The sequence below is a fragment of the Scyliorhinus canicula genome, chromosome 9 (genome assembly GCF_902713615.1).
Source record: "Scyliorhinus canicula chromosome 9, sScyCan1.1, whole genome shotgun sequence".
NCBI classification, from domain to species: domain Eukaryota; kingdom Metazoa; phylum Chordata; class Chondrichthyes; order Carcharhiniformes; family Scyliorhinidae; genus Scyliorhinus; species Scyliorhinus canicula.
This window is the reverse complement of record NC_052154.1, coordinates 96,699,485-96,724,227: the sequence shown is the minus strand read 5'-3', so window position 1 is coordinate 96,724,227 and position 24,743 is coordinate 96,699,485. Positions and strand designations below refer to the sequence as shown.

The 24,743-nt window shown below is 47.2% G+C and overlaps 1 protein-coding gene across 2 annotated transcripts in view; it reads right to left on the bottom strand.

Moving 5' to 3' along the window:
* Positions 1-24,743, bottom strand: part of LOC119971560 (prostatic acid phosphatase-like) — a 107,632-nt gene that overhangs the window by 5,219 nt on the left and 77,670 nt on the right. For both annotated transcript variants that reach the window (XM_038807252.1, XM_038807250.1), the window contains exons 9-10: positions 22,704-22,807; positions 4,503-4,678 (exon numbers count right to left, since the gene is read on the bottom strand). In XM_038807252.1, the coding sequence (XP_038663180.1) occupies positions 4,503-4,678; positions 22,704-22,807 (280 nt within the window). The remainder of the gene's footprint in view (positions 1-4,502; positions 4,679-22,703; positions 22,808-24,743) is intronic.

The window sequence follows — 24,743 nt, the reverse complement described above, 5'->3', positions numbered from 1 at the left end:
GCGAGGGGGGTCGCTAGTGGCGAGGGGGGCCGCGAGTGGAGAGCAGGGGGCGAATGGAGAGGAGGGGGCGAATGGAGAGCAGGGGGCGAATGGAGAGCAGGGGGCGAATGGAGAGGAGGGGGCGAATGGAGAGGAGGGGCGAATGGAGAGGAGGGGGCGAATGGAGAGGAGGGGGCGAATGGAGAGGAGGGGGCGAATGGAGAGGAGGGGGCGAATGGAGAGGAGGGGGCGAATGGAGAGGAGGGGGGCGAATGGAGAGGAGGGGGGCGAATGGAGAGGAGGGGCGAATTGGAGAGGAGGGGAGGGGGCGAATGGAGAGGAGGGGCGAATGGAGAGGAGGGGGCGAATGGAGAGGAGGGGGCGAATGGAGAGGAGGGGCGAATGGGAGGAGGGGGCGAATGGGGAGGAGGGGCGAAGGGAGGAGGGCGAATGGAGAGGAGGGGGCGAATGGAGAGGAGGGGGCGAATGGAGAGGAGGGGGCGAATGGAGAGGAGGGGGCGAATGGAGAGGTAGGGGGCGAATGGAGAGGAGGGGGCGAATGGAGAGGAGGGGGCGAATGGAGAGGAGGGGGCGAATGGAGAGGAGGGGGCGAATGGAGAGGAGGGGGGCGAATGGAGAGGAGGGGGCGATGGAGAGGAGGGGGCGAATGGAGAGGAGGGGGCGAATGGAAGAGGAGGGGGGCGAATGAGAGAGGGGGGCGAATGGAGAGGAGGGGGCGAATGGAGAGGAGGGGGCGAATGGAGAGGAGGGGGCGAATGGAGAGGAGGGGGCGAATGGAGAGGAGGGGGCGAATGGAGAGGAGGGGGCGAATGGAGAGGAGGGGCGAATGGAGAGGAGGGGGCGAATGGAGAGGAGGGGGCGAATGAGAGGAGGGGGCGAATGGAGAAGGGGGGGGGCGAATGGAGAGGAGGGGGCGAATGGAGAGGAGGGGGCGAATGGAGAGGAGGGGGCGAATGGAGAGGAGGGGGGCGAATGGAGAGGAGGGTGCGAATGGAGAGGAGGGGCGAATGGAGAGGAGGGGGGCGAATGGAGAGGAGGGGGGCGAATGGAGAGGAGGGGGCGAATGGAGAGGAGGGGTGCGAATGGAGAGGAGGGGGGCGAATGGAGAGGAGGGGCGAATGGAGAGGAGGGGGCGAATGGAGAGGAGGGGGCGAATGGAGAGGAGGGGGCGAATGGAGAGGAGGGGGCGAATGGAGAGGCGGGGGCGAATGGAGAGGAGGGGGCGAATGGAGGAGGGGGCGAATGGAGAGGAGGGGGGCGAATGGAGAGGAGGGGGGCGAATGGAGAGGAGGGGGCGAATGGAGAGGAGGGGGCGAATGGAGAGGAGGGGGCGAATGGAGAGGAGGGGGCGAATGGAGAGGAGGGGGCGAATGGAGAGGAGGGGGCGAATGGAGAGGAGGGGGCGAATGGAGAGGAGGGGGCGAATGGAGAGGAGGGGGCGAATGGAGAGGAGGGGGCGAATGGAGAGGAGGGGGCGAAGGAGAGGAGGGGGCGAATGGAGAGGAGGGGGCGAATGGAGAGGAGGGGGCGAATGGAGAGGAGGGGGCGAATGGAGAGGAGGGGGCGAATGGAGAGGGGGGGCGAATGGAGAGGAGGGGGCGAATGGAGAGGAGGGGGCGAATGGAGAGGAGGGGGCGAATGGAGAGGAGGGGGCGAATGGAGAGGAGGGGGGGCGAATGGAGGAGGAGGGGCGAATGGAGAGGAGGGGGCGAATGGAGAGGGGGGGCGAATGGAGAGGAGGGGGCGAATGGAGAGGAGGGGGCGAATGGAGAGGAGGGGGCGAATGGAGAGGAGGGGGCGAATGGAGAGGAGGGGGCGAATGGAGAGGAGGGGGCGAATGGAGAGGAGGGGGCGAATGGAGAGGAGGGGCGAATGGAGGAGGGGGCGAATGGAGAGGAGGGGGCGAATGGAGAGGAGGGGGCGAATGGAGAGGAGGGGCGAATGGAGAGAGGGGCGAATGGAGAGGAGGGGGCGAATGGAGAGGAGGGGGCGAATGGAGAGGAGGGGGCGAATGGAGAGGAGGGGGCGAATGGAGAGGAGGGGGCGAATGGAGAGGAGGGGGCGAATGGAGAGGAGGGGGCGAATGGAGAGGAGGCGTAAATAATGGAGGAGGTACAAGGGAAGGAGGGGTAAATGGTGGAGGAGGTACAGGGGAGGAGGGGTAAATAGTGGAGGAGGTCCAAGGGGAGGAGGGGAAAAATGCAGAGAGGAGGGGGCAAATGGTCTTGAATTTTTATGATCACTGTAGCTCCTGTCTTATGTTTACTGTGGCAGCTTTTCACCTTTTGCCATGGTGGTCAGCTCTTATGTTAAACATCACCCGAGGTAGCTCAGGAATCTGTGCCTGTCAGCCTCTGCCACATCTCCCCACAGGAAGACAATGGGCTGAGAAGGTACACAATTCTCTGGCCCCTCTTTTCAGTCAGCCACATGTTTTTGTTTCTTCCAATATCCCCTTTGAAACAGTCAGCCTCCACACGTCACAGCCATCAGTGACTAACCCAGCCAGCATTGTCAACATCCAACATCTTCATTGCTCTGTCCTTGGAGCAGAGATATGGATGCCAGAAGATTGTGACCAGGGGGTCAGTTCACTGAACGCTTCTTGGGCCCACAACCATCATCCATCAGGTTGCTGTTTTTCCACACTCTCTTACTCAACTTTGATATAATGCTGCAGCTATTGCGAAGTGGGTTTGAATTTCAACACATCATGAGCTTCAACCACTCACTTCAACATCAAGTGACAGATTACCGGTAATTGCCAAGTTATCAACAATCTGCACTTTCACATAGTCAGTGCTGATAATCGTCAGTCTGACAAAATCCTGCACGTCATCAGTCCTCCTGATGCTGATGGCCAAACAAAACTCTTACAGGCTTGAGAGAGTCTGTCCGCTCGCCGCTAAAGGTGTTTTCAATATCAGCATAAAGCAACTTTTTAAATAGTGACCAATTCTGGATTTCAGCACAGCTTCATGCTAACATAATATTCAGTGCCATCCACACCCAGCTTTACTCAGCCCTTCAGACAAGTTGAACAATTGCTCAGCTAAGCTTAGTGCAGCACGGTAGCATAGGGGTTCGCACAAATGCTTCACAGCTCCAGGGTCCCAGGTTCGAATCCCAGCTTGGGTCACTATCTGTGCGGAGTCTGCACGTTCTCCCCGTGTGTGCGTGGGTTTCCTCCGGGTGCTCCGGTTTCCTCCCACATTCCAAAGATGTGCAGGTTAGGTGGATTGGCCATGCTAAATTGCCCTTAGGGTCCAATTGCCCTTAGTGTTAGGTGGGGTTACTGGGTTATGGGGATAGGGTGGAGGTATGGGCTTGGGTAGGGTGCTCTTTCCAAGAGCCGGTGCAGACTCGATGGGCCGAATGGCCTCCTTCTGCACTGTAAATTCTATGAAAATCTCAGTTTCAATCCAATCACGCCCTTGGGCGGAGGATGGTTATAGCAAACCCATAATCCAGCAGTAATTGAACGGAGATACAGTACAAACAAGAGCTCAGCCCAGCCTGTGCCCAGGGGATCATAGGATCAGAGAATCCCTACAGTACAGGAGGCCAATCAGCCTATCGAGTCTGTACCGACCCACCAAAAGAGAACTCTACCCAGGTCCACCCCGCCCTATCCCCATAACCCAACCTGCACATCGCTGGATACAAAGAGGCAATCATGGCCAATCCACCTAACCTGCACATCTTTGGATTGTAGGAGGAAGCCGGAACACCCGGAGGAACCCACGCAGACACGGGAAGAACGTGCAAGCATCACACAGTCACCCAAGACCAGATTGAACCCTGGCGCTGTGAGGCAGCAGTGCTGACACTGTGCCACCATGTCGCCCTAAACTTGTATTTAGTTTCAATTTTATCATCTGCCCTGGTCAGATTACAACCCAGACCCCTAGAGCTTTGCCCTAGGTCTCTGGATTACTAATCCAATGACAATACCACGATTCCAATGCCCCCCCCCCCAGAGATGTCATCTCAGAGAAGCGCAGGGAATGAGCTCTTTTGATGTGCCAGCACAGCTATGATGTGCCAAATGGCCTCCTCCTGTTCTAAGATCTTATGATTCAATAATGAAGAGGCAACAGTGAATTTGTTAGTGAATCTTAGACTCCAAGGAAACACCTAGCTCCATTATTATTGGGATCACCCATTCTCTTGGTCTGCCTGAGCGCTCGGCTAATTGTTGCATCTAATGTTGCATCTAATTGTTTAATATCTGCCTATGTAATATTAGAGATGCACATATGAGGAATACATAGTATATATCCCAAGCAGATAGGATGCTCATGATGCCTTCCCACTCGCCCGCCCACTAATTATGCTGTTGCACAATTAGATGTTAGGCCAAGAGGGTGCACCCAGGGACCAGCGCTGCTAAAAATGGAACAAAGCATCCCGTCAGACTGGATGGAGCAATTGACGACAGACTGTCACTGATCAAAGTTAACTGTCAATGAGCTCTATTGCGTTGTTTATTAATACAATACCTATTTGGATGCTGCCATGGTGAGCTCGGCATTCCTCTCTCCAGTTCTCTGGGATCACGTCTGCGGTAATTTGTATGAATTTTTGTAATGGGCAGCTTTTGGTACAGGATGGTAGAGTGAGAAGGTGTACCTCGAAATTAGTCCCATTTCTGTAGTACATCTCCACAGTGAAGGACCTGTAAAAGCCAAGTGTAACATTTACAACATGAGGAAGACCATTTTACTTATCCTGGTGCCCAAATTAATTAAATAAATAAATAAATAACCTTTTATTGTCACAAATAGGTTACATTAACACTGCAATTAATTTACTGTGAAAAGCCCAAAACAGCCTCTCCTCACAGAGGGGTGCATTCCACACAATCCCATTTCTCTCCATCCCTCCCTCATTGCTCCCATTTCCCCTGTTCTCTCTCTCTGGGCCTCTCAGTGTGTCAATCTCTCTTTCCCTCCACCAAACCAATCTCATTTTCCTCGTCTCTCTCAGGACTGATTCTATTTTTCTGCTAGCACCATCGCCCTATTTCATCACATTCCTGCCCGCTCTCGTCCCAGGCCAGTCGGAATTTCGTGTGAGAGCATCCACAGTCCAGTGGGGCGGACAGTTCCAAAGGTTCCAATCCTTCCGAGTGAAGAAATTTCTCCTCATACCCTAACCCTGCTGCTGTCTTCTAGGTTCCCCAATCAGGGGAAAACAACCTCTTATGAAAATATCATATTTTTCAATATTTTCCCAATCACTGCGATATAATGTAAAAAGACTTGTGTATGGGTGCGACTAATTTAATTAGACTGCAAGGGTAAAAACATCAGAAAGGATATTGGTGTGACAACAAGTATTTTGAAATGGAGAAGAGGAGCAACGTGAATGAAAATTCGCATCAGAAAGATAATGATGGTGACTTGAAGTTTAACTACTTTATTTTTAAAGGAAAATGTACAATTGGTAAAAATGGTAAATGCATAAAGCAAAGTATAAGGCTTATTCTTAATTAAAAGTAGGAACCATAAAATAGCACAAAATATTTATTTTTCATGGGAAGGAGAACTTCTAAAGTGATGTTGTGGTAGTGCGGCACAACTCGTGGAATGGCGATTAATCAGCATGGTGGAGCATGAGTTGGTGGTTGATTCGAAGAGCAGTGGGGCGAGAGTCCAAATTTGTGAATGGCGGTTGCTCACTGGCCAATGATGCCCGGGGAATCAATGAGTAGAATGGCATTCTTTGCCCTCGTTTGTTTATAGTTGAACCTCAATGAAGTTTGTTAACTTCTGCAGAGTAGTTGTTGAGCCTCGCAGCTATTACATTTGGCGATAAGGTAAATCAGGACTGCAGTCAGCAGCTCCAGGAATTGGGTGGGGGGGGGGGGGTTCTTCCTTTGAAGTTTAAAAACTTGTTGATATTAAGGAGGAGGATGTGCTGGAAATTTTGAAAAGCATCAAGATAGATAAGTTCCTTGGGCCAGATGGGATATACCCAAGATTACTACGAGAAGCGATGGAGGAGATTGCTGCGCTGTTGGCGATGATCTTTGCATCCTCACACTCTCCACTGGAGTAGTACCGGATGATTGGGAGGAGAATGTTGTTCCCCTGTTCAAGAAAGGGAATAAGGAAATCCATGGGGATTACAGACCCATCAATCTTACGCTTGTGGTGTGCAAAATATTGGAAAGGATTCTGAGAGATGGGATTTATGATTAAAGATAGTCAGCATGGCTTTGTGAGGGGCAGGTCATACCTCAAGCCTCGTTGAGGATGGGGCGAGACACATTGATGAAGGTCGGGCAATAGATGTGATGTATATGGATTTCAGTAAGGCATTTGATAAGGTTCCCCATGGTAGGCTCATTCAGAAAGTTAGGGGGCATGGGATACAGGGAAATTTGGTGTCCGGATACAGAATTGGCTGGCCGAAAGAAGACAACGAGTGGTAGTGGATAGAAAGTATTCCGCCTGGAGGTTGGTGACCAGTGGTGACCCGCAGGGATCTGTTCTGGGACCTCTCCTCTTTGTGGTTTTTATAAATGACTTAGATGAGGAAGTGGAAGGGCGGTTTAGTAAGTTTGCTGATGACACGAAGGTTGGTCAATTTGTAGATAGTGTTGAGGGCTGTTGCAGGTTACAACAGGACATTAACAGGATGCAGAGCTTGGCTGGGAAGTGGCAAATAGAGTTCAACCTAGATAAATGTGAAGTGATTAATTTTGGACAGTCGAATTTGAATGCTGAATACAGAGTAAAAGGCAGTACTTGGAAGTGTGGAGGAACAGAGGGATCTTGGTGTCCACGTACATAGATCCCTCAAAGTTGCAACCCAGGTTCATAGAATCATAGATCATAGAATTTACAGTGCAGAAGGAGGCCATTCGGCCCATCGAGTCTGCACCGGCTCTTGGAAAGAGCACCCTACCCAAGGTCCACACCTCCACCCTTTCCCAATAACCCAGTAACCCCACCCAACACGAAGGGCAATTTTGGACACTAAGGGCAATTTATCATGGCCAATCCACCTAACCTTCACATCCTTGGACTGTGGGAGGAAACCGGAGCACCCGGAGGAAACCCACGCACACACGGGGAGGATGTGCAGACTCCGCACAGACAGTGACCCAAGCCGAAATCGAACCTGGGACCCTGGAGCTGTGAAGCCATTGTGCTATCCACAATGCTACCATGCTGCCCACGGTTGATAGGGTTGTTCAGAAGGCTTATGGTGTGTTGGTTTTCATTAACAGGGGATTGAGTTTAAGAGCCGCAAAGTTTTGCTGCAGCTTTAGAAAACCCTGGTTAGACCACACTTGGAATATTGTGTCCAGTTCTGGTTGCCTCATTATAGGAATGATGTGGATGCACTGGAGAGTGTGCAGTGGAGATTTACCAGGATGCTGCCCGGACTGGACGCATGGCTTATGAAGAAAGGTTGAGGGAGCTAGGGCTTTTCTCACTGGAGCGAAGAAGGAAGAGAGGTGACATGATAGAGGTGTGCAAGGTGATGAGAGGCATGGATAGAGTAGATAGCCAGAGGCTTTTCCCCAGGTGGAAATGGCTGTCACGACGTGACATAGATGATTTGGAGTTGGGGACCAAGGGCAATGTGTCCACGTTTGCAGATGACACTAAGATGAGTGGTAAAGCGAAAAGTGCAGAGGATACTGGAAGTCTGCAGAGGGATTTGGATAGGTTAAATGAAAGGGCTAGGGTCTGGCAGATGGAATACAATGTTGACAAATGTGAGGTTATCCATTTTGGTAGGAATAACAGCAAACGGGATTATTATTTAAACGATAAAATATTAAAGCATGCCGCTGTTCAGAGAGACTTGGGTGTGCTAGTGCATGAGTCACAGAAGGTTGGTTTACAAGTGCAACAGGTGATTAAGAAGGCAAATGGAATTTTGTCCTTCATTGCTAGAGGGATGGAGTTTAAGACTAGGGAGGTTATGTTGCAATTGTATAAGGTGTTAGTGAGGCCACACCTGGAGTACTGTGTTCAGTTTTGGTCTCCTTACTTGAGAAAGGACGTACTAGCGCTGGAGGGTGTGCAGAGGAGATTCACTAGGTTAATCCCAGAGCTGAAGGGGTTGGATTATGAGGAGAGGTTGAGTAGACTGGGACTGTACTTATTGGAATTTAGAAGGATGAGGGGGGATCTTATAGAAACATTTAAAATTATGAAGGGAATAGATAGGATAGATACGGGCAGGTTGTTTCCACAGGTGGGTGACAGCAGAACTAGGGGACATAGCCTCAAAATAAGGGGTAGTAGATTTAGGACTGAGTTTAGGAGGAACTTCTTCACCCAAAGGGTTGTGAATCTATGGAATTCCTTGCCCAGTGAAGCAGTTGAGGCTCCTTCATTACATGTTTTTAAGGTAAAGATAGATAGTTTTTTGAAGAATAAAGGGATTAAGGGTTATGGTGTTCGGGCCGGAAAGTGGAGCTGAGTCCACAAAAGATCAGCCATGATCTCATTGAATGGCGGAGCAGGCTCGAGGGGCCAGATGGCCTACTCCTGCTCCTAGTTCTTATGTTATGACATACTTTTAAGCTGATTGGAGGAAGGTATAGGGGAGATATCAGAGATAGGTTCTTTACCCAGAGAGTGGTGGGAGCGTGGAATGCACTGTCAGCGGAGGTGGTGGAGTCAGAGTCATTAGGGACATTTAAGTGACTCTTGGACAGGCACATGGACAGCAGTAAATTGAATGGGGGTATGTTAGGTTGATCTTAGATCCTAGGATAAATGGTCGGCACAACATCTTGGGCTGAAAGGCCTGTACTGTTCTATGTTTTATAATCTCTGCAGAGATATTTGGGAAAATCAATCCTTTTGACCCAGAATCTGAACACGGAATTCAGGATATTGAAAGACTTTGCTATTTCTTCACTACTAATTAAATTAAGGGCGGGGTTAAGCAAAAAAAACAAACTGCTTACAGTACGCGGACCCCAAACTTACAATCTCATTAGAAATTTAACATCCCAGAAACTCTGCTTACCGTCTTTTGATTGTCTTGTAAGATTGATAATTTCACCCCCAGACCATTTATAATCAGGCAGCGTTTTAAGTTTAACTCTGCTGTAAGGAGCCATGGGGAGATGACTGTGACACACAGGGCAGGACTAAGAAATTTGGCGATGCCATGCAAATTTGTGGGGTTACTGGGTTATGGGGATAGGGTGGAGGTGTTGACCTTGGGTAGGGTGCTCTTTCCAAGAGCCGGTGCAGACTCGATGGGCCGAATGGCCTCCTTCTGCACTGTAAATTCTATGATAAATTTAGATCACTGCTGAATGACATGCTGTGAGACAGATTAGTTTACGGCGTGAATAACAAACATACAGAAAAAGCCGCTAGCAGAGAATAAGATTTCTCTCGAGAAAGCCATGGAAATAGATCAGGCAACTGAGAGTGCAGAGAAAGGTGCTCTCGGAGAGTTCACATTAATTAAAGTGCCGAGCCAAACTGAATGCTTGAACAAAATAAAACTGGACTCTAATGCATAATGTAGAACATGATTCAGAAGAGGATTCTGAGATATATCAATTGAATAATGTCAAGATGAGTAAATCGGCTCCTATCATAATAGCCCACCTGGTAAATGGATGGCCATTAAGCACGGAAGTGGATACCGGTGCTTCCTCTGCCGTTGTGGGGGAGCAGATGGCTACATATACGGAGGAAACCCTAAACTTTTGGGAACTACATCTGTGTCAGTGACTTACCAACACCAGTATGCTCAACTACAGGTCGTCATCGCAAATGGCCAGGGGCCTAGTCTCATGGGACAAGATTGGTTCTGTCAAATATAACTGAATTGGCTAGAGTATAGCTGATGTCAGCTTACAAGTACCACAAGGTTACAAGGTCTTTCAAAGGTAGACTTCGGGCACCAAGGCTAAAATCTGCAAAAGTTCGGGTGTTACCCCAAGATTTCAGAGAGCTCACTCACCCAGTGCCTTACATTAAAAAGTCGAGGTGAACTTAAAGATTTGGAAGAATCGGGAGTCGTGAATCCAGTGCAGTTTTCTGAATGGGCTGACCCCATTACACCTGTACAAACAGTCCACATTTATGGGGACCACAAATTGACCATCAATTAAGCAGCCAAGTTGAGCAGGTATCCGATTCCAAAGAATGTCGATATTTATGCAAAGCTATCAGGAGTGGGGGGATGCTAACGTACACAAAACCAGATATGAGCCATGCATATCAACAATTGGAATTGGGTGAGAAAATCTGTAAAGATTAACATTCACAAGGTTTTTCTCAATTCACCTGGTTACTCTTTGGTGTTTCTTCATCATGCGCTATCTTTCAGCGTACCATGAAAGTTTATTGCAAGATATACCCAAAGTAGTGGTACACAAGTGTTTCCCAAGAAGAGCATTTGGCAAACCTCAAAGAAGTTCTTAAGCGATTCAAAGAGGCAGGGGTATGACTTAAAAGAGAAAAGTGTACCTTTCAGGTCCACGAGATCACCTATCTTGGATTTAAAGTCAACACCATCGGGCTACCCCCTTTAGAAGAAAATGAAAGATCTACCAAGGAAGCACCAGTACCCAAGAACATGTCAGAACTGAAATCTTTTTTGGGCATGGTTAATTATTACAGCCGGTTTATACCAAGTCTCACAATATCACTGGCACTTTCATCTGCTTTGAAAGAAATATCAACGTTGGTATTGGAACGAGCCACAATAAGAAGTCAAACTTGCTTTACTATCTTCAGTATTTGCTAGTCCATTTCAACCCAAAGAGAGAGATAATCCTAACACGCGATGCTTTGCCCTTTGGCAAAGGGACAGTGTTATCTCATAGGTTGGAAGGCGGTGCAGAACGACTCATCGTTTTTGTGTCATGAATCTTAACTGATGCCAAGAGAAAATATTCCCAAATTGAGAAGGAGGGCCTAGCCATCATTTCCGTGGTTAAAAAATTCTACAAGTATGTATACGGGCATCAATTCGTGATCACCGATCACAAGCCATTATCAGGGTTATTTCACGAGGAGAAGCCAACTCCTCCTATTGCAGCAGCCAGAGTCCAGTGGTGGGATTTACTTCTTGCAAATACGTGTTCCAGCACAGGCCAGGTGCACAAATCTTGACCATTGATGCCCTGAATTACCTTCCACTGCCTCGAAGCATATCACCATCCAAAGTACCACAAGAAATAGTGTTAGCCCTCAAGCTGTTGGATATTCTGCTGGCATACATAGAAACATACCTAGAAAATAGAAGCATGAGGGAGGAGGCCATTCTTCCTTTTGAGCCTGCTCTACCATTCAGTATGATCAGGGCTGATCATCAAGTTCAACACTCTGATCCCATTTTCCCTCCATTCCCTTGATTCCTTTTGTTCCAAGAGCTATATCTAATTCATTGACATTCTGGCCTCAACTACTTTTTGTAGTAGTGAATTCCACAGATTCACCAATCTCTGGGTGAAAAAATTTCTCCTCTCCTCAGTCCTAAAAGTCCCTGGGCTGGATTCTCCGATCGCCAATGCCGAAATCGCAATTAAAGTTCCCAACCAAATCAGGGGCTGCGCTGCTTTCGCGATGCTCCACCCCCTGCAAAGCGGCAAACTCGTAGAATACGCCGCACGACATATTGATGACGTCAGGACATTGACTGAGGCCTGCCCCCGGTGATCCACCCCCAACCGGCCCAGTTCCCGACGGCGTCAATCACGTGTGGTCTCTTGCCGTCGTGAACTCAGCGTGGCGGCTGCGGACTCAGTTCAGCGCCGCCACAGTCGGGAGATGGCTGATCTGCGGGCGGGGGGGATTTTATCAGGGGCTGGGGGCAGTGTGGGGTGGGTGGTCCGGAGCACGCAAGCCGGCCAAAGGGGGGGCACTATTTTGCAGGCCGGATCCACGAGCGGCCGCTGCCATGTTCCACGGCGTGCGCATGCATGCCGTGGACCTGGCAATTCTCCGGGCCGTATCGGCAGCTAGAGCCATGTGCTCTATGCTGCCGGCATGCTAGCCCCCAGATACAGGGGATCGGTGACCGTTTTGCGCCGAATTGTTGGTTGCAAAACGCCACCGTTCCCATGCCAGCCTAAGGACATGGCCTCACAATCGGAGAATTCAGCCCCCTATCTTCAAACCTAGTTCTGGACTCCCCCCACTCTCTCATCCTCTCACTATAAAGGCCAACAAACCATTTGCCTTCTTTACTGTCTGCTGTTCCTGCATGCTTATTTTCAGCAACTAATGCACAAAGGCACCTGCACAAGGACACCAATGTCTCGCTGACTATCCACCTCTCTCAATTTACACCCATTCAAATAATAATCTGCCTTCCTATTTTTGTTACCAAAGCAGGTAACCTCGCATGTATCCACATTATGCTGTATCTGCCAAGCATGTGCCCTCACTCAGCCTGCCCAAATCCTCCTCTCTGTTCATCCTCCAACCAACTTTGTATCATCTGCAAATTTGGAGATAATATATTTAGTTCCCTCATCCAAATCATTCATGTATAATGTGTACAGTTAGGGTCATAGCACAGATCCCTTCAGTACCCCACTACTCACGGCCTGCCAATCAGAAACACCCCATTTATTTCAACATTTTGCTTCCTAACTGCTAGCCAGCTTTCTATCCTGTAGCGATCTCCACATCTGCATGTATACAAGGGGTTAATGTAAATAGTTTACACTACAACTAAGTAATCACTAGAGGGAGCACTAGAAAGGTATAAAATAGACGGATGGGATCCAGGGAGTCACTCTTCACAGGAACGGCAGCTAGTGAGCAGGACACAGACAGACAGCTCTCATGTAACATCTAGTATAAGCTCTGGAGTGAGATCGAACTTACTCAATAAAGCATTTAGTTCAACTGGAAGACTACGAGCTTTATTCAGACGAAATAAATAATATATGGTACAAGGTCTGGCTTCAGAACGCTTACTAGACAGATTACACAAGATGCAGACAAAGAAAGATCGAAAAGAGAAGAAAACTTGTACCGGACATTCAACGTGGGAAGGCTTCGCTGATTCGATGGAACTCATTGGAACCCCACCACAGCTGGAAACAACCGGTAATTTAAGTCATAATTGGAAAATTTTTAAACAAATGTTTGAAATATATATCGTAGCTAATGATTTGAACACAGCCTCTGAAGAAACAAAAATAGCACTGCTACTTGCAGGACATCAAGCTAGAGAAATCTATAACTCCTTTAATTACTTAGAAGGTGAAGATAACACCAAATTAAAAGTAATACTCAAATAATTTGAAGGTCACTGTAACACCAGTAACAATGCTGCTTTAAAGTGATTCAATGCTCAGAGACCAGATTGTAAAGGAATCCATGATCAAGGACTCATGGAATCACCATTAAAACAAAAGACTTAAAGATAGAGATTGCGATTGAAAAGTGCATATTGCAAAAAAAAAAATAGTCAGTACCACAAGATTTCACAGAGACAGGGCGCCGGAAAAGATCTTCTCCACAAGTCTAGAGAAGTCAAAATGGCGTCTGAATACATTTTAAACTACCCGGGGAACAAAAGATGCAAATCTGGTTCTGTGCATGCGCAGGAAACTGCAGCCACGCATGCACAGTTGAAAACAGCAGTTTTGCGTGCAAATCGATCTGCTCATGCACAAGCCGTGCATGCGCAGTCAGAAAAAGATCGAACATCGTTCGAAGGTGCATCTGCGCATGCACACCATGCGAAGATGGATCTGCGCCGGTTAGTATGCATGACATCACGAGCGTCATGAGGTCAGAACACTCAGACCACGCCCACTTAAAGGCAAAGTGCTCGAAAATAAAAACCAAGAGGTTTAAAGCCACAAAATACGGACTTCTTACCTCAAATGGCACAACAATGCCTGAATTTCAACAAAAAGTTGAAAATAACTTACTCGCAACACCACGGAACTAGCAATTTGCAACATAAAAAGTGAAGAGCAAATTAACAAATCCGAAGCCAAAGAAGATCGGTGTTAATTAGCAATGAAGAGAACAATAACAAATCCGAAACAACAGAAGATGATTTGTTTATCAGAGTACTATTCAGACATGGCTGAGTTGTTCGGATATCATAATAGCATCAGCAACACGGTCGAAAAGCTCAACACGACTCTACTCGTAGTAGATGAATCCAATACCATGATGCAATGGCAGATCATTGATACATTGGATGACAGCAACCTGTCAAATAGCCAAGAAGAAAACAACGCCACACAGAGTACTGACCGACTCGTTGAGAGAGCACAGATCGACTCCACAGAGAGAACACTGCACAACTCCACACAGAGAGCGATGAAAGACTCCACAGAGAGAGCGATGCAAGCCTCTAGAGAGAGTTCTTGGACAGACTCCAGAATGGCAGCAATTAAAGACTCCAGAGCGATAACCATGCATGAAGACGACTATAAAGATATATCCACCTTATTTGAGAAACCAGAAGCAGACTATGAAAGTCTACCCAGCTCATTTGAACGACAAAAAGACTATGAACGTCTACCCAGATCATTTAATCAACAAGAAGACAATGAATGTTTACCCACTGTATGTGAGAATAGTGACAGTGATCACTATCAGCATACACGATGTGTAAGATCACAGCGAGACTGACGGATCTCAGCTCGTATGTACAGAAGCTTTCAACAGTAAAAGCAAAACTACTCCCGAGTTCAGTGAGACCGCATCAATTAAAACCTCATCCACTCTTTACAACCCACAAGAAACTGAAATCTTGACGACGTTGAGTCCAGAAGAGGAGCACCAAGAGATCAACGATGAAGCAAATCAAGCAGAAATTATTCCAGAAGAGGAGCACCAAGGAATCAAAGAGGAATCACATCAATCACAAATGACTGATGTCACCAAGATCAATGCAACATCAGATTATTCTCACAATCCTCAAGTCGAAATGCTCTATGAAACATCAGATACCACAAAGGACACTGATACCAATGACTTTGAGAATGACTCAAATTATCCACACGGAACAGATATTGAGCGGAACAAGAACAATAACAAAAACTACAAGAGCAACAACAAAAACAACAAGCAATACAACAAAGGCAACAACAAAAACAATAAGAAGTATAACAAAGACAACAACAGAAACAACAAGCACGACAAAAAGAAAAACAACAAAAACAGAAGCAACAGCACAACAAAACAACAAGAACAATGAAAACAATAAAGACAGAAACAACAGAAACAACAAAAACAATGAAACAACGACCCATACAACATGGTACAACTCTGCACATGAAGGACAATGTAACAGCATAGTCCAAAACAATGGCAAGAGTATAAACATAACATGGCATGACAACGAATCTCACAAATTCATATCTGCTCCACAACAAACAAGCAAAACAGTTTTCAAGGCAGATGCCATACAGAATCAATACTGCAAGTACAGGAAAAAGTCAAGGTCAAACAAGATGGAAGACATACAGAATCAATATGACAAGCACAAGAAAAAGTCATGGACAGACAAGGCAGATGACATACAGAATCAATACCACAAGCACAGGAAAAAGTCCAGGTCAGACAACAAAAGTGATTTGACCATTCGAACACCTCATGATGACTTGTTGGTTACTTAAATACAAGAACACTGACGACGTTCACAAATAAATTACAATATCAACATCACCACCTCAACAACAGAAGAAGAAAGAAACTCAACCGAATAAATATAGAACATAGAACATAGAACAGTACAGCACAGAACAGGCCCTTCGGCCCTCGATGTTGTGCCGAGCAATGATCACCCCACTTAAACCCACGTAACCCGTATACCCGTAACCCAACAATTCCCCCATTAAGCTTACACTACGGGCAATTTTAGCATGGCCAATCCACCTAACCCGCACATCTTTGGACTGTGGGAGGACACCGGAGCACCCGGAGGAAACCCACGCACACACGGGGAGGACGTGCAGACTCCGCACAGACAGTGACCCAGCCGGGAATCGAACCTGGGACCCTGGAGCTGTGAAGCATTGATGCTAACCACCATGCTACCGTGAGGCCCCAAATATGAAGTTTGGACTCCTAACATTTTTTATAATGATTGGGCTCATAAATATTAATTGGCTTTGTGTAATTCTCAATATCATCACAACTTGTACATATCATCATTTATCTACCCATTTTGTACAACTTTCCTCAACACCGGACAGAAAATATGTAAAAAGAAAAATGGGGGGATGTAGTGATCTGCACATCTGCATGTATATAAGGGGTTAATGTAAATATACTACAACTAAGTAATCACTAGAGGGAGCACTACAGAGGTATAAAATAAACAGTCGGGATCCAGGAAGTCGCTCTTCACAGGAACGGCAGCTAGTGAGCAGAACACAGACAGACAGCTCTTATGTAACATCTAGTATAAGTTCTGGAGAGAGAACGAACATACTCAATAAAGCATTTACTTCAACTGGAAGACTACGAGCTTTATTCAGACATAAGAAATAATATATATCCATCTCAAGATACTACTCGCAATCCCAAGGAGTTCAAATTTACACAGTGCTATGTGAGACCTTGTTGAAAGCCTTCTGAAAGTCTAAATAAACCACATCCACCGGTTCTCCCTGGTCAACGCTACTAGTTATATCTTCAAAGAACTCAAATAGATTTTTCAAGCATGAATTCCCTTCAGTAAATCCATGTTAACTTTCTCTGATTACACCACTGCTTTCCAAATGATGTGCGATGAAATATTTGATAATAGACCCTCACAATTTCCTTACTACCGATGATAGGCTCACTGGTCTATAGTCCAGTTTTCTTTTTACCTCCCTTTTACATTCCCTATCCTCCAATCTGTAGGAACTATTCCAGAGCTCAAAGAATTATGGAAAATGACTACCAATGGATCTACTATTTCTAGGGCCATTTCCTTAAGTACTCTGGGATAAAGATCTTCAGCCCCTGGAGATTAATCTGCCTTGAATTCCATTAATTTCACCCAAACCATTTCTTTACAAATAATAATTTATTTCAGCTCATCACTGAAACTTCCTCCGGTACATTATCCATGTCTTTCTTTGTGAAGATAGAAGCAAAGTACAAATTTAGTTCCTCAGCCATTTCTTTGTTCCCCATTATGAATTCCTAAGTGGCCTGATGTGTTGGGTAAGCTGGGTCTGCGAGGACTGCGTTTACTGCAGTGGTGAGAGAGACAGGCTTCCAACACTTGAAGAAATGCAACTCGATTTTATTGAACCCTTAACTATCATACATACTTTAACTGTGGGTTGACACTATGCTGACTTGACTGGAGACCTGAGGCTAACCTGACCAGACTATCTTACTACCGTATGGTGTTTGTTCTAGTTGCTGCTCACCAGCTCTGACTGTCTCAGAGGCTGGATCCCGAGAGAGCGGGAAAACTAGTGCCCTCTGGCTTTATAGTGGTCGTGTCCTGTCGTGATTGGTTGCTGTGTTCTGAGTGTTCATTGGTCATCCCTTGTGTCAATCACTGACTGTCTGTGCACCATCATATACCTGGATGTATATTATGACATGGCCCACACTTGTTTTATCAATCTTTTTCCCTTTACATACCGATAGAAACTTTTACAGTCAGTTTTTATGCTCCCTGCCAGCTTACTTTCATATTGTAAGGATCAACTACCTCACTATCCACCTCGATATTATGGTCACTCATCCCCAAGGGTAATTTCAATTAGATTGCCCGTAATCCTTTATCATTGCTCAACACACAGTCCAAGATGGTCTGTTCCCTTGTTGGTTCCTCAACACACTGATCCAGAAAACCATCCCATACACACTCCAGAAATTCCTCCTCTATTGTACTGCGACTAATTTGAGTTCCCCAATCTATATGCAGATTAAATTCACCCATAATTGCAGATCTTCCTTCATCACATGCATCTCTAATTTCCTATCTAATGCTATTCCCAACACCACTGCAAATCATGTTGCAGTTGTATAGAACCTTAGTTAGGCCACACTTGGAGTATAGTGTTCAATTCTGCTCGCCACAATACCAGAAGAATGTGGAGGCTTTAGAGAGGGTGCAGAAGAGATTTACCAGGATGTTGCCTGGTATGGAGGGCTTTAGCTATGAGGAGCAGTTGAATAAACTCGGTTTGTTCTCACTGGAACGACGGAGGTTGAGGGACAACCTGATAGAGGTCTACAATATTATGAGGGGCCTAGACAGAGTAGATCGTCAGAGGCTTTTCCCTAGGGTAGAGGGGTCAATTACTAGGGGGCATAGGTTTAAGGTGCGAAGGGCAAGGTTTAGAGGAGATGTAGGAGGTTTTTTTTTTTTACACAGAGGGTAATGGGTGTCTGGAACTCGCTGCCGGAGGAGTTGGTGGAAGCAGGGACGATAGTGACATTTAAGGGGCATCTTGACAAATACATAAATAGGATGGGAATAGAGGGATACGGACCCAGGAAGTGTAGAAGATTGTAGTTAGTTGGGCAGCATGGTTGGCACGGGCTTGGAGGGCCGAAGGGCCTATTCCTGTGCTTTGTTTTTTGTTCTTTGAGCAGGCTGATCCTGCATCATCCACCAGCGTTCCTCCAATAATGCCTTGTTCAGTGGAAACGGTTACTCAAGAGAAGGATCCAGTGTTGTTCCCACAGGAACTGAAGCAGATGTTTGCACTAATGCACTTCCTGAAGCTACCAACCATCCAACTGTTGCTCAAGATATCACTAACTCAACTGAGGCAGAGCTGGCCAGGGTGCTAAGCCATTTTTAGAGAATTCAGAAGTGTGATAGACCAAACTTTTAAGTGCCTGTGCTGTGTTACCCCACCATTTTCTTTAATGAATTATTATTGTAAACAGTTGTCGGTTCATAAATAGGGTTGTAAAGAACTTTCAAAAGGAAAGGAGATATGATAGTGCAGCAGAACTCACTCTGCAAGTCCAAACTCGCAGAGCAGCTGTTGAGCGCAGGCTAGTCGACTCCCAGGGAGTCCAGGAGTAGGGTGGCATTCTCTGTCCTCCTTTGCATATAGTTAAACTTCAATACAAAAAAAGCTCAGCAACTTCCACCTGCTGGGTAGTTGTAGATTCTCACAGCTGTTACAGATGTAAAAAAAAATAACAGGGGCTGGATTCTCCGTTTCTGAGACGAAGTGCTGATGTCAATGGAGAATCCGTGGAGAACCATGTCAGAAAAATCAGCACTTCACCTGCACTGATTCCATCGGTGAGGGGCTAGCACCGGCGCTGCGTGAAACACCAGCAAAACCCACGAAAAACAGTGTGGGTCCGTGATGGACACTCGCAGGGCTGACAAGCTGCAGCCACTCTTAAACCCACACACACTAATCGGGGCCGAAAAGATGGGACAGGTTGTGCTGGAGCGTCCATACAGCTGATGGGTCGGCTGAGGCCAGAGGACACCCGGGGTGGGGGGTCACCTATATAACCTAGGGCACCAGGTTTAGTGGGCTGTCAGTGGCATGTGCAGCTGCATTGCTGCCCTGCCGGCTCCAGTAATGATGTTGCGTCCCCGTCCATCCCCACCCCACAACCCACCCCCTGGACACGACCACTTTTCCCCCAGCCCTGGCAGAAGTCTCCTGGCCAGTGGCATGACTTTCACCGAAGTATGGTGGTGCTGGAGACTGTGCGTACACCTTCTCTTTTCTCAGCATGCCAGGTTCACATTGTTGAGAGCGCAGGTGGACCGCGCCGTGGGGAACTCGGCCCATCAGAGGCGGAGCATCGGGTAGGGCCCACTAATGAGATGTGAATGATGTTTCAACTATGCGCGGCTTGTGTCGCATTGATGCCATTTGAGGAGGCAGAGCATTATAATTCAGCATCAAACCAGCGCCTGCCGCAATTTTGGTGTTGGGAGCTATTCTCCACCCGATCGCACGCCTCGATTTCGGCGTCGACCAATGGAGATTCCCACCCTAGATTTAAAGATGAAAAGGGAATAACATGTTTAAAGAGAGATTGAAAGGCTGTATGAGTGGTGCAGTTGTGAGATCTTGAAGAACATGTGCGACAGCTCTCGGAAGAAAAGCAGCTTATAGCCACCCTTAATGACCCTGTAGCCAAAAGTAGATGTTTGCGGTACTTTTACTGAAAGTTTAATTGAATAAATTTATGGGACTGTTGCCTCAAAGGGGTGTTTAGCTTGGAGTTAACCAAGCAAAATTCCTTTGGAAAATGTTAGTAGACCTACTGTTAACTGTGCAAATGTGATCTTGTGTCCCGTTTTCTTTTTTAAATAAAAGTTTAAATTTAATATTTTAAATGTTCAGAAGTGCTTTGAAATTTCTGCTCCTGACTTCAGTGCCGACATTTCTCATTATAAAATTATGATAGCTTGTCCGAGTTTCCCTTCCAGAATTGGACAGCCCAGCAATTACCCCCTGGCACTCAGTATCTACCCTATCCATCCCCATGAGAATCTTGAATGTTTCAATGAGATCACCTGTCATCCAGAGCACACAAAATCAATTAACTCAGCCACTTATCAGAGGCCAAGACCTCATCCCGTGGACTAGTCTTGTGAACCTTCACTGAAATGCCTCCAATGAAAGTATATCCTTTCTCAAATAGGGAGACAAAAACATTGTCTTCCAGATGTGGCATCACCAAAACCCTGTACAACTGTAGCAAAAGTTATTTATTCTTGCACACGAATCCCCATGTCATAAAGGCCAACAGGCCAAACAAGAGCTGGCTTAGCTCTGTGGGCTAGAAAGTTGGTCTGTGGTGCAGGACAAGGCTAGCAGCGCGGGTTCAATTCCTGTACCAGCTCACCCAAACAGGCGCTGGAATGTGGCGACTCGGGGCTTTTCACAGTAACTGCATACTTGTGACAATAAAAGATTATTATTATTTGCCCCCCCCCCCCCCCCACCCCCCCCCCCCCCCCCAAAATGCTTGCTGTACCTACATGTTAACCTTATGTCTCCTGTACAAACAGACTAAGAAAAAAAACAAATAATTAAATATTTCAGGCATTCCTAAAAGAAAAACAAAATGGCTCTTCTATTCTTAAGACCAAAGTGACCAAAGGGCAGCACGGTAGCATAGTGGTTAGCATAAATGCTTCACAGCTCCAGGGTCCCAGGTCCGATTCCCGGCTGGGTCACTGTCTGTGCGGAGTCTGCACGTCCTCCCCGTGTGTGCGTGGGTTTCCTCCGGGTGCTCCGGTTTCCTCCCACAGTCCAAAGATGTGCGGGTTAGGTGGATTGGCCATGCTAAATTGCCCGTAGTGTCCTAAAAAGTAAGGTTAAGGGGGGGGTTGTTGGGTTACGGGTATAGGGTGGATACGTGGGTTTGAGTAGGGTGATCATGGCTCGGCACAACATCGAGGGCCGAAGGGCCTGTTCTGTGCTGTACTGTTCTATGTTCTATGAATAACCTCACATTTCACGCTACGCTCCATTTGCCATCTTGTTCCCCACTCACTCACCTGTTTATATCTCTTTGCAGCCTCATTTGTATCCCCTGAGCTTTGGCATCAGCAAATGAAGATACATCCTATGGCACTTGACAAGTCACAGCCAGGCAATTACAAAACATCCCCTTTATCGCTATGCGGTTTCCTACCTGTTAATCTAATCTAAACTTTGTTTGGTCCAATTAAACCACTTGGAGGATCTGGTTTCACAGTAACTGTCGCACACTGACCAGTCTCTGGGAGACTCGGGTTTCACAGTAACTGTCCCACACTAACCAGTCTCTGGGAGGGTCAGGTTTCACAGTAACTGTCCCTCACTGACCAGTCTCTGGGAGGGTCGAGTTTCACAGTAACTGTCCCTCACTGACCAGTCTCTGGCTTCACAGTAACTGTCCCCACACTGACCAGTCTCTGGGAGGGTCGGGTTTCACAGTAACTGTCCCACACTGACCAGTCTCCGGGAGGGTCGGGTTTCACAGTAACTGTCCCTCACTGACCAGTCTCTGGCTTCACAGTAACTGTCCCCACACTGACCAGTCTCTGGGAGGGTCGGGTTTCACAGTAACTGTCCCCACACTGACCAGTCTCTGGGAGATTCTGGTTTCACAGTAACTGTCCCACACTGACCAGTCTCTGGGAGACTCGGGTTTCACAGTAACTGTCCCACACTAACCAGTCTCTGGGAGGGTCGGGTTTCACAGTAACTGTCCCTCACTGACCAGTCTCTGGGAGGGTCGAGTTTCACAGTAACTGTCCCTCACTGACCAGTCTCTGGCTTCACAGTAACTGTCCCCACACTGACCAGTCTCTGGGAGGGTCGGGTTTCACAGTAACTGTCCCCACACTGACGACTACAATGTAATGGATCAAGGAAATACCAGCATAGTGATGATGTGGATTTGTGACATGAATACAACCCAAGACATGTGGAGAAAATCAAATTATTGCGGATGCTGGAATCTGAAACCAAAAGACATGTGAAATGAAAAAAATGAAATGAAAATCGCTTATTGTCACGAGAAGGCTTCAAATGAAGTTACTGTGAAAAGCCCCTAGTCGCCACATTCCGGCGCCTGTTTGGGGAGGCTGTTACGGGAATGTTGGCCTCAACGTAATTGGATGTAGATCTGCGTCTTGAGATTATACCCTCAACTAGCAGTGGAGAGAATGGATCAACAACACAGAGAGAACTGAGGAAATGGATCAACAACACAGAGAGAACTGAGGAAATGGAGCTCCACAGCTCGGTGCAGGGCAGTTGCTCTCCGAATAAAACTTAGACTTACCCGTTTTTCTCTTGGTAAAGCTCAAACATGTAGCAGGCAGCATAAGTTGGAGCAATGCTGTAAACATCTAGAGCCATTTGAAGGGCAACGATAGTTGTATCATGCTGTGAAAAAATTAGTAAATTCAAAGGATCAAATTATTAAAGCAATTTGACTTGAAACAGAAAAACAGTTAGATATCTGTCCTTCATTGCTAGAGGGATGGAGTTTAAGACTAGGGAGGTTATGTTGCAATTGTATAAGGTGTTAGTGAGGCCACACCTGGAGTATTGTGTTCAGTTTTGGTCTCCTTACTTGAGAAAGGACGTACTGGCACTGGAGGGTGTGCAGAGATTCACTAGGTTAATCCCAGATCTGAAGGGGTTGGATTATGAGGAGAGGTTGAGTAGCTGAGATATTTGAATCATCGACAGCCACAGGAGTGCTGCCTGAAGATTGGAGGGTAGAAAATGTTGTGCCCTTGTTTAAGAAGGGCTGCTGGGATAAGCCTGGGACCTACAGACCGGTTAGCCTTACTTCTGTGGTAGGTAATTTGTTAGAGGGTATTCTGAGTGACAGGATCTTCAGGCATTTAACCAGGCAAGGGCTAATTAGGGAAAGTCAGCATGGCTTGTAAGGGGAAAGTCATGTCTCAGCAATTTGATTGAGTTTTTTGTAGAGGTAACCAAGAAGGGAGATGAGGGCAGTGCAGTCGTTGTCTACATGGACTTTAGCAAGGCCTTTGACAAGGTACCACATGTTAGGCTGTTGCAAAAAATTAAATCGCACAGGATCCAGGGCGAGGTAGCCAATTGGATACGAAACTGGCTTGGCAACCGAAGCCAAAGGGTTGTTGTGGAGGGTTGTTTTTCAAACTGGAGGCTTGTGACCAGCAGTGTACCTCAGGAATCGGTGCTGTTGTTTGTTATATATATTAATCATTTGGATGAGAATGTACAAGGCATGGTTAGTAAGTTTGCAGATGACGCGAAGATTGGTGGCATAGTGGATAATGAAGAAGATTATATAAGATTGCAACCAATCTTGACCAATTGGGCCAGTGGACCGATGAATGGCAGATGGAGTTTAATTTGGATAAATGTCACTAACTCCGCCAGGCGCGCGGGACCCTGTACGAACACGGAGACAAAGCCAGCCGCCTGTTGGCACACCAGCTGAGAAAGCAGGCAGCCACCAGAGAAATTGGGCAAATCAGGGGTACCAGAGGCATGTTGGAAACAGAACCAGAGAGGATTAACAAAACCTTCAAGGCCTTCTACCAAGAGCTGTACACCTCAGAGCCCCCAACGGGGAAGGCTGGGACGAACCGGTTCCTTGATGGACTGGTCATACCAGTCGTGGGAGAGGGAAGGAAACGGGACCTGGAAGCACCACTAGCACTGAGAGAGATCATGGACAGTATCAGCTCCATGCAGACGGGGAAGGCGCCGGGACAGGACGGATTCCCGGCGGACTTCTACAAAAAATTTGCGACAGCGCTGGCCCCGCACCTGCGGGAGATGTTCACAGACTCGCTAGCTAGGGGCACACTGCCACCCACGTTAGCACAGGCCTCAATCTCGCTGATACCTAAGAAAGACAAAGACCCAACGGAATGTGGGTCATACAGACCCATATCTCTGCTGAACGCAGACGCCAAAATACTGGCCAAAATCCTAGCCAAAAGGCTAGAAGACTGTGTACCTGAGGTGGTCACAGAGGACCAGACGGGCTTCGTCAAAGGTAGACAGCTCACCTCGAACATCAGGCGCCTGCTGAACGTGATAATGACTCCCTCCGGGGAGAGAACACAAGAGGTGATCGTCTCCCTGGACGCAGAAAAGGCCTTCGACAGAGTCGAATGGAAATACCTCATAGAGATACTGGAGCGGTTCGGGCTTGGAACAGGGTTCACCGCGTGGGTAAAACTCCTATACAACGCCCCCATGGCGAGTGTACGGACCAACAATACCAACTCCCAATACTTCCAGCTGCACAGGGGCACCAGACAAGGATGCCCACTGTCCCCACTGCTGTTCGCACTAGCAATCGAACCGCTAG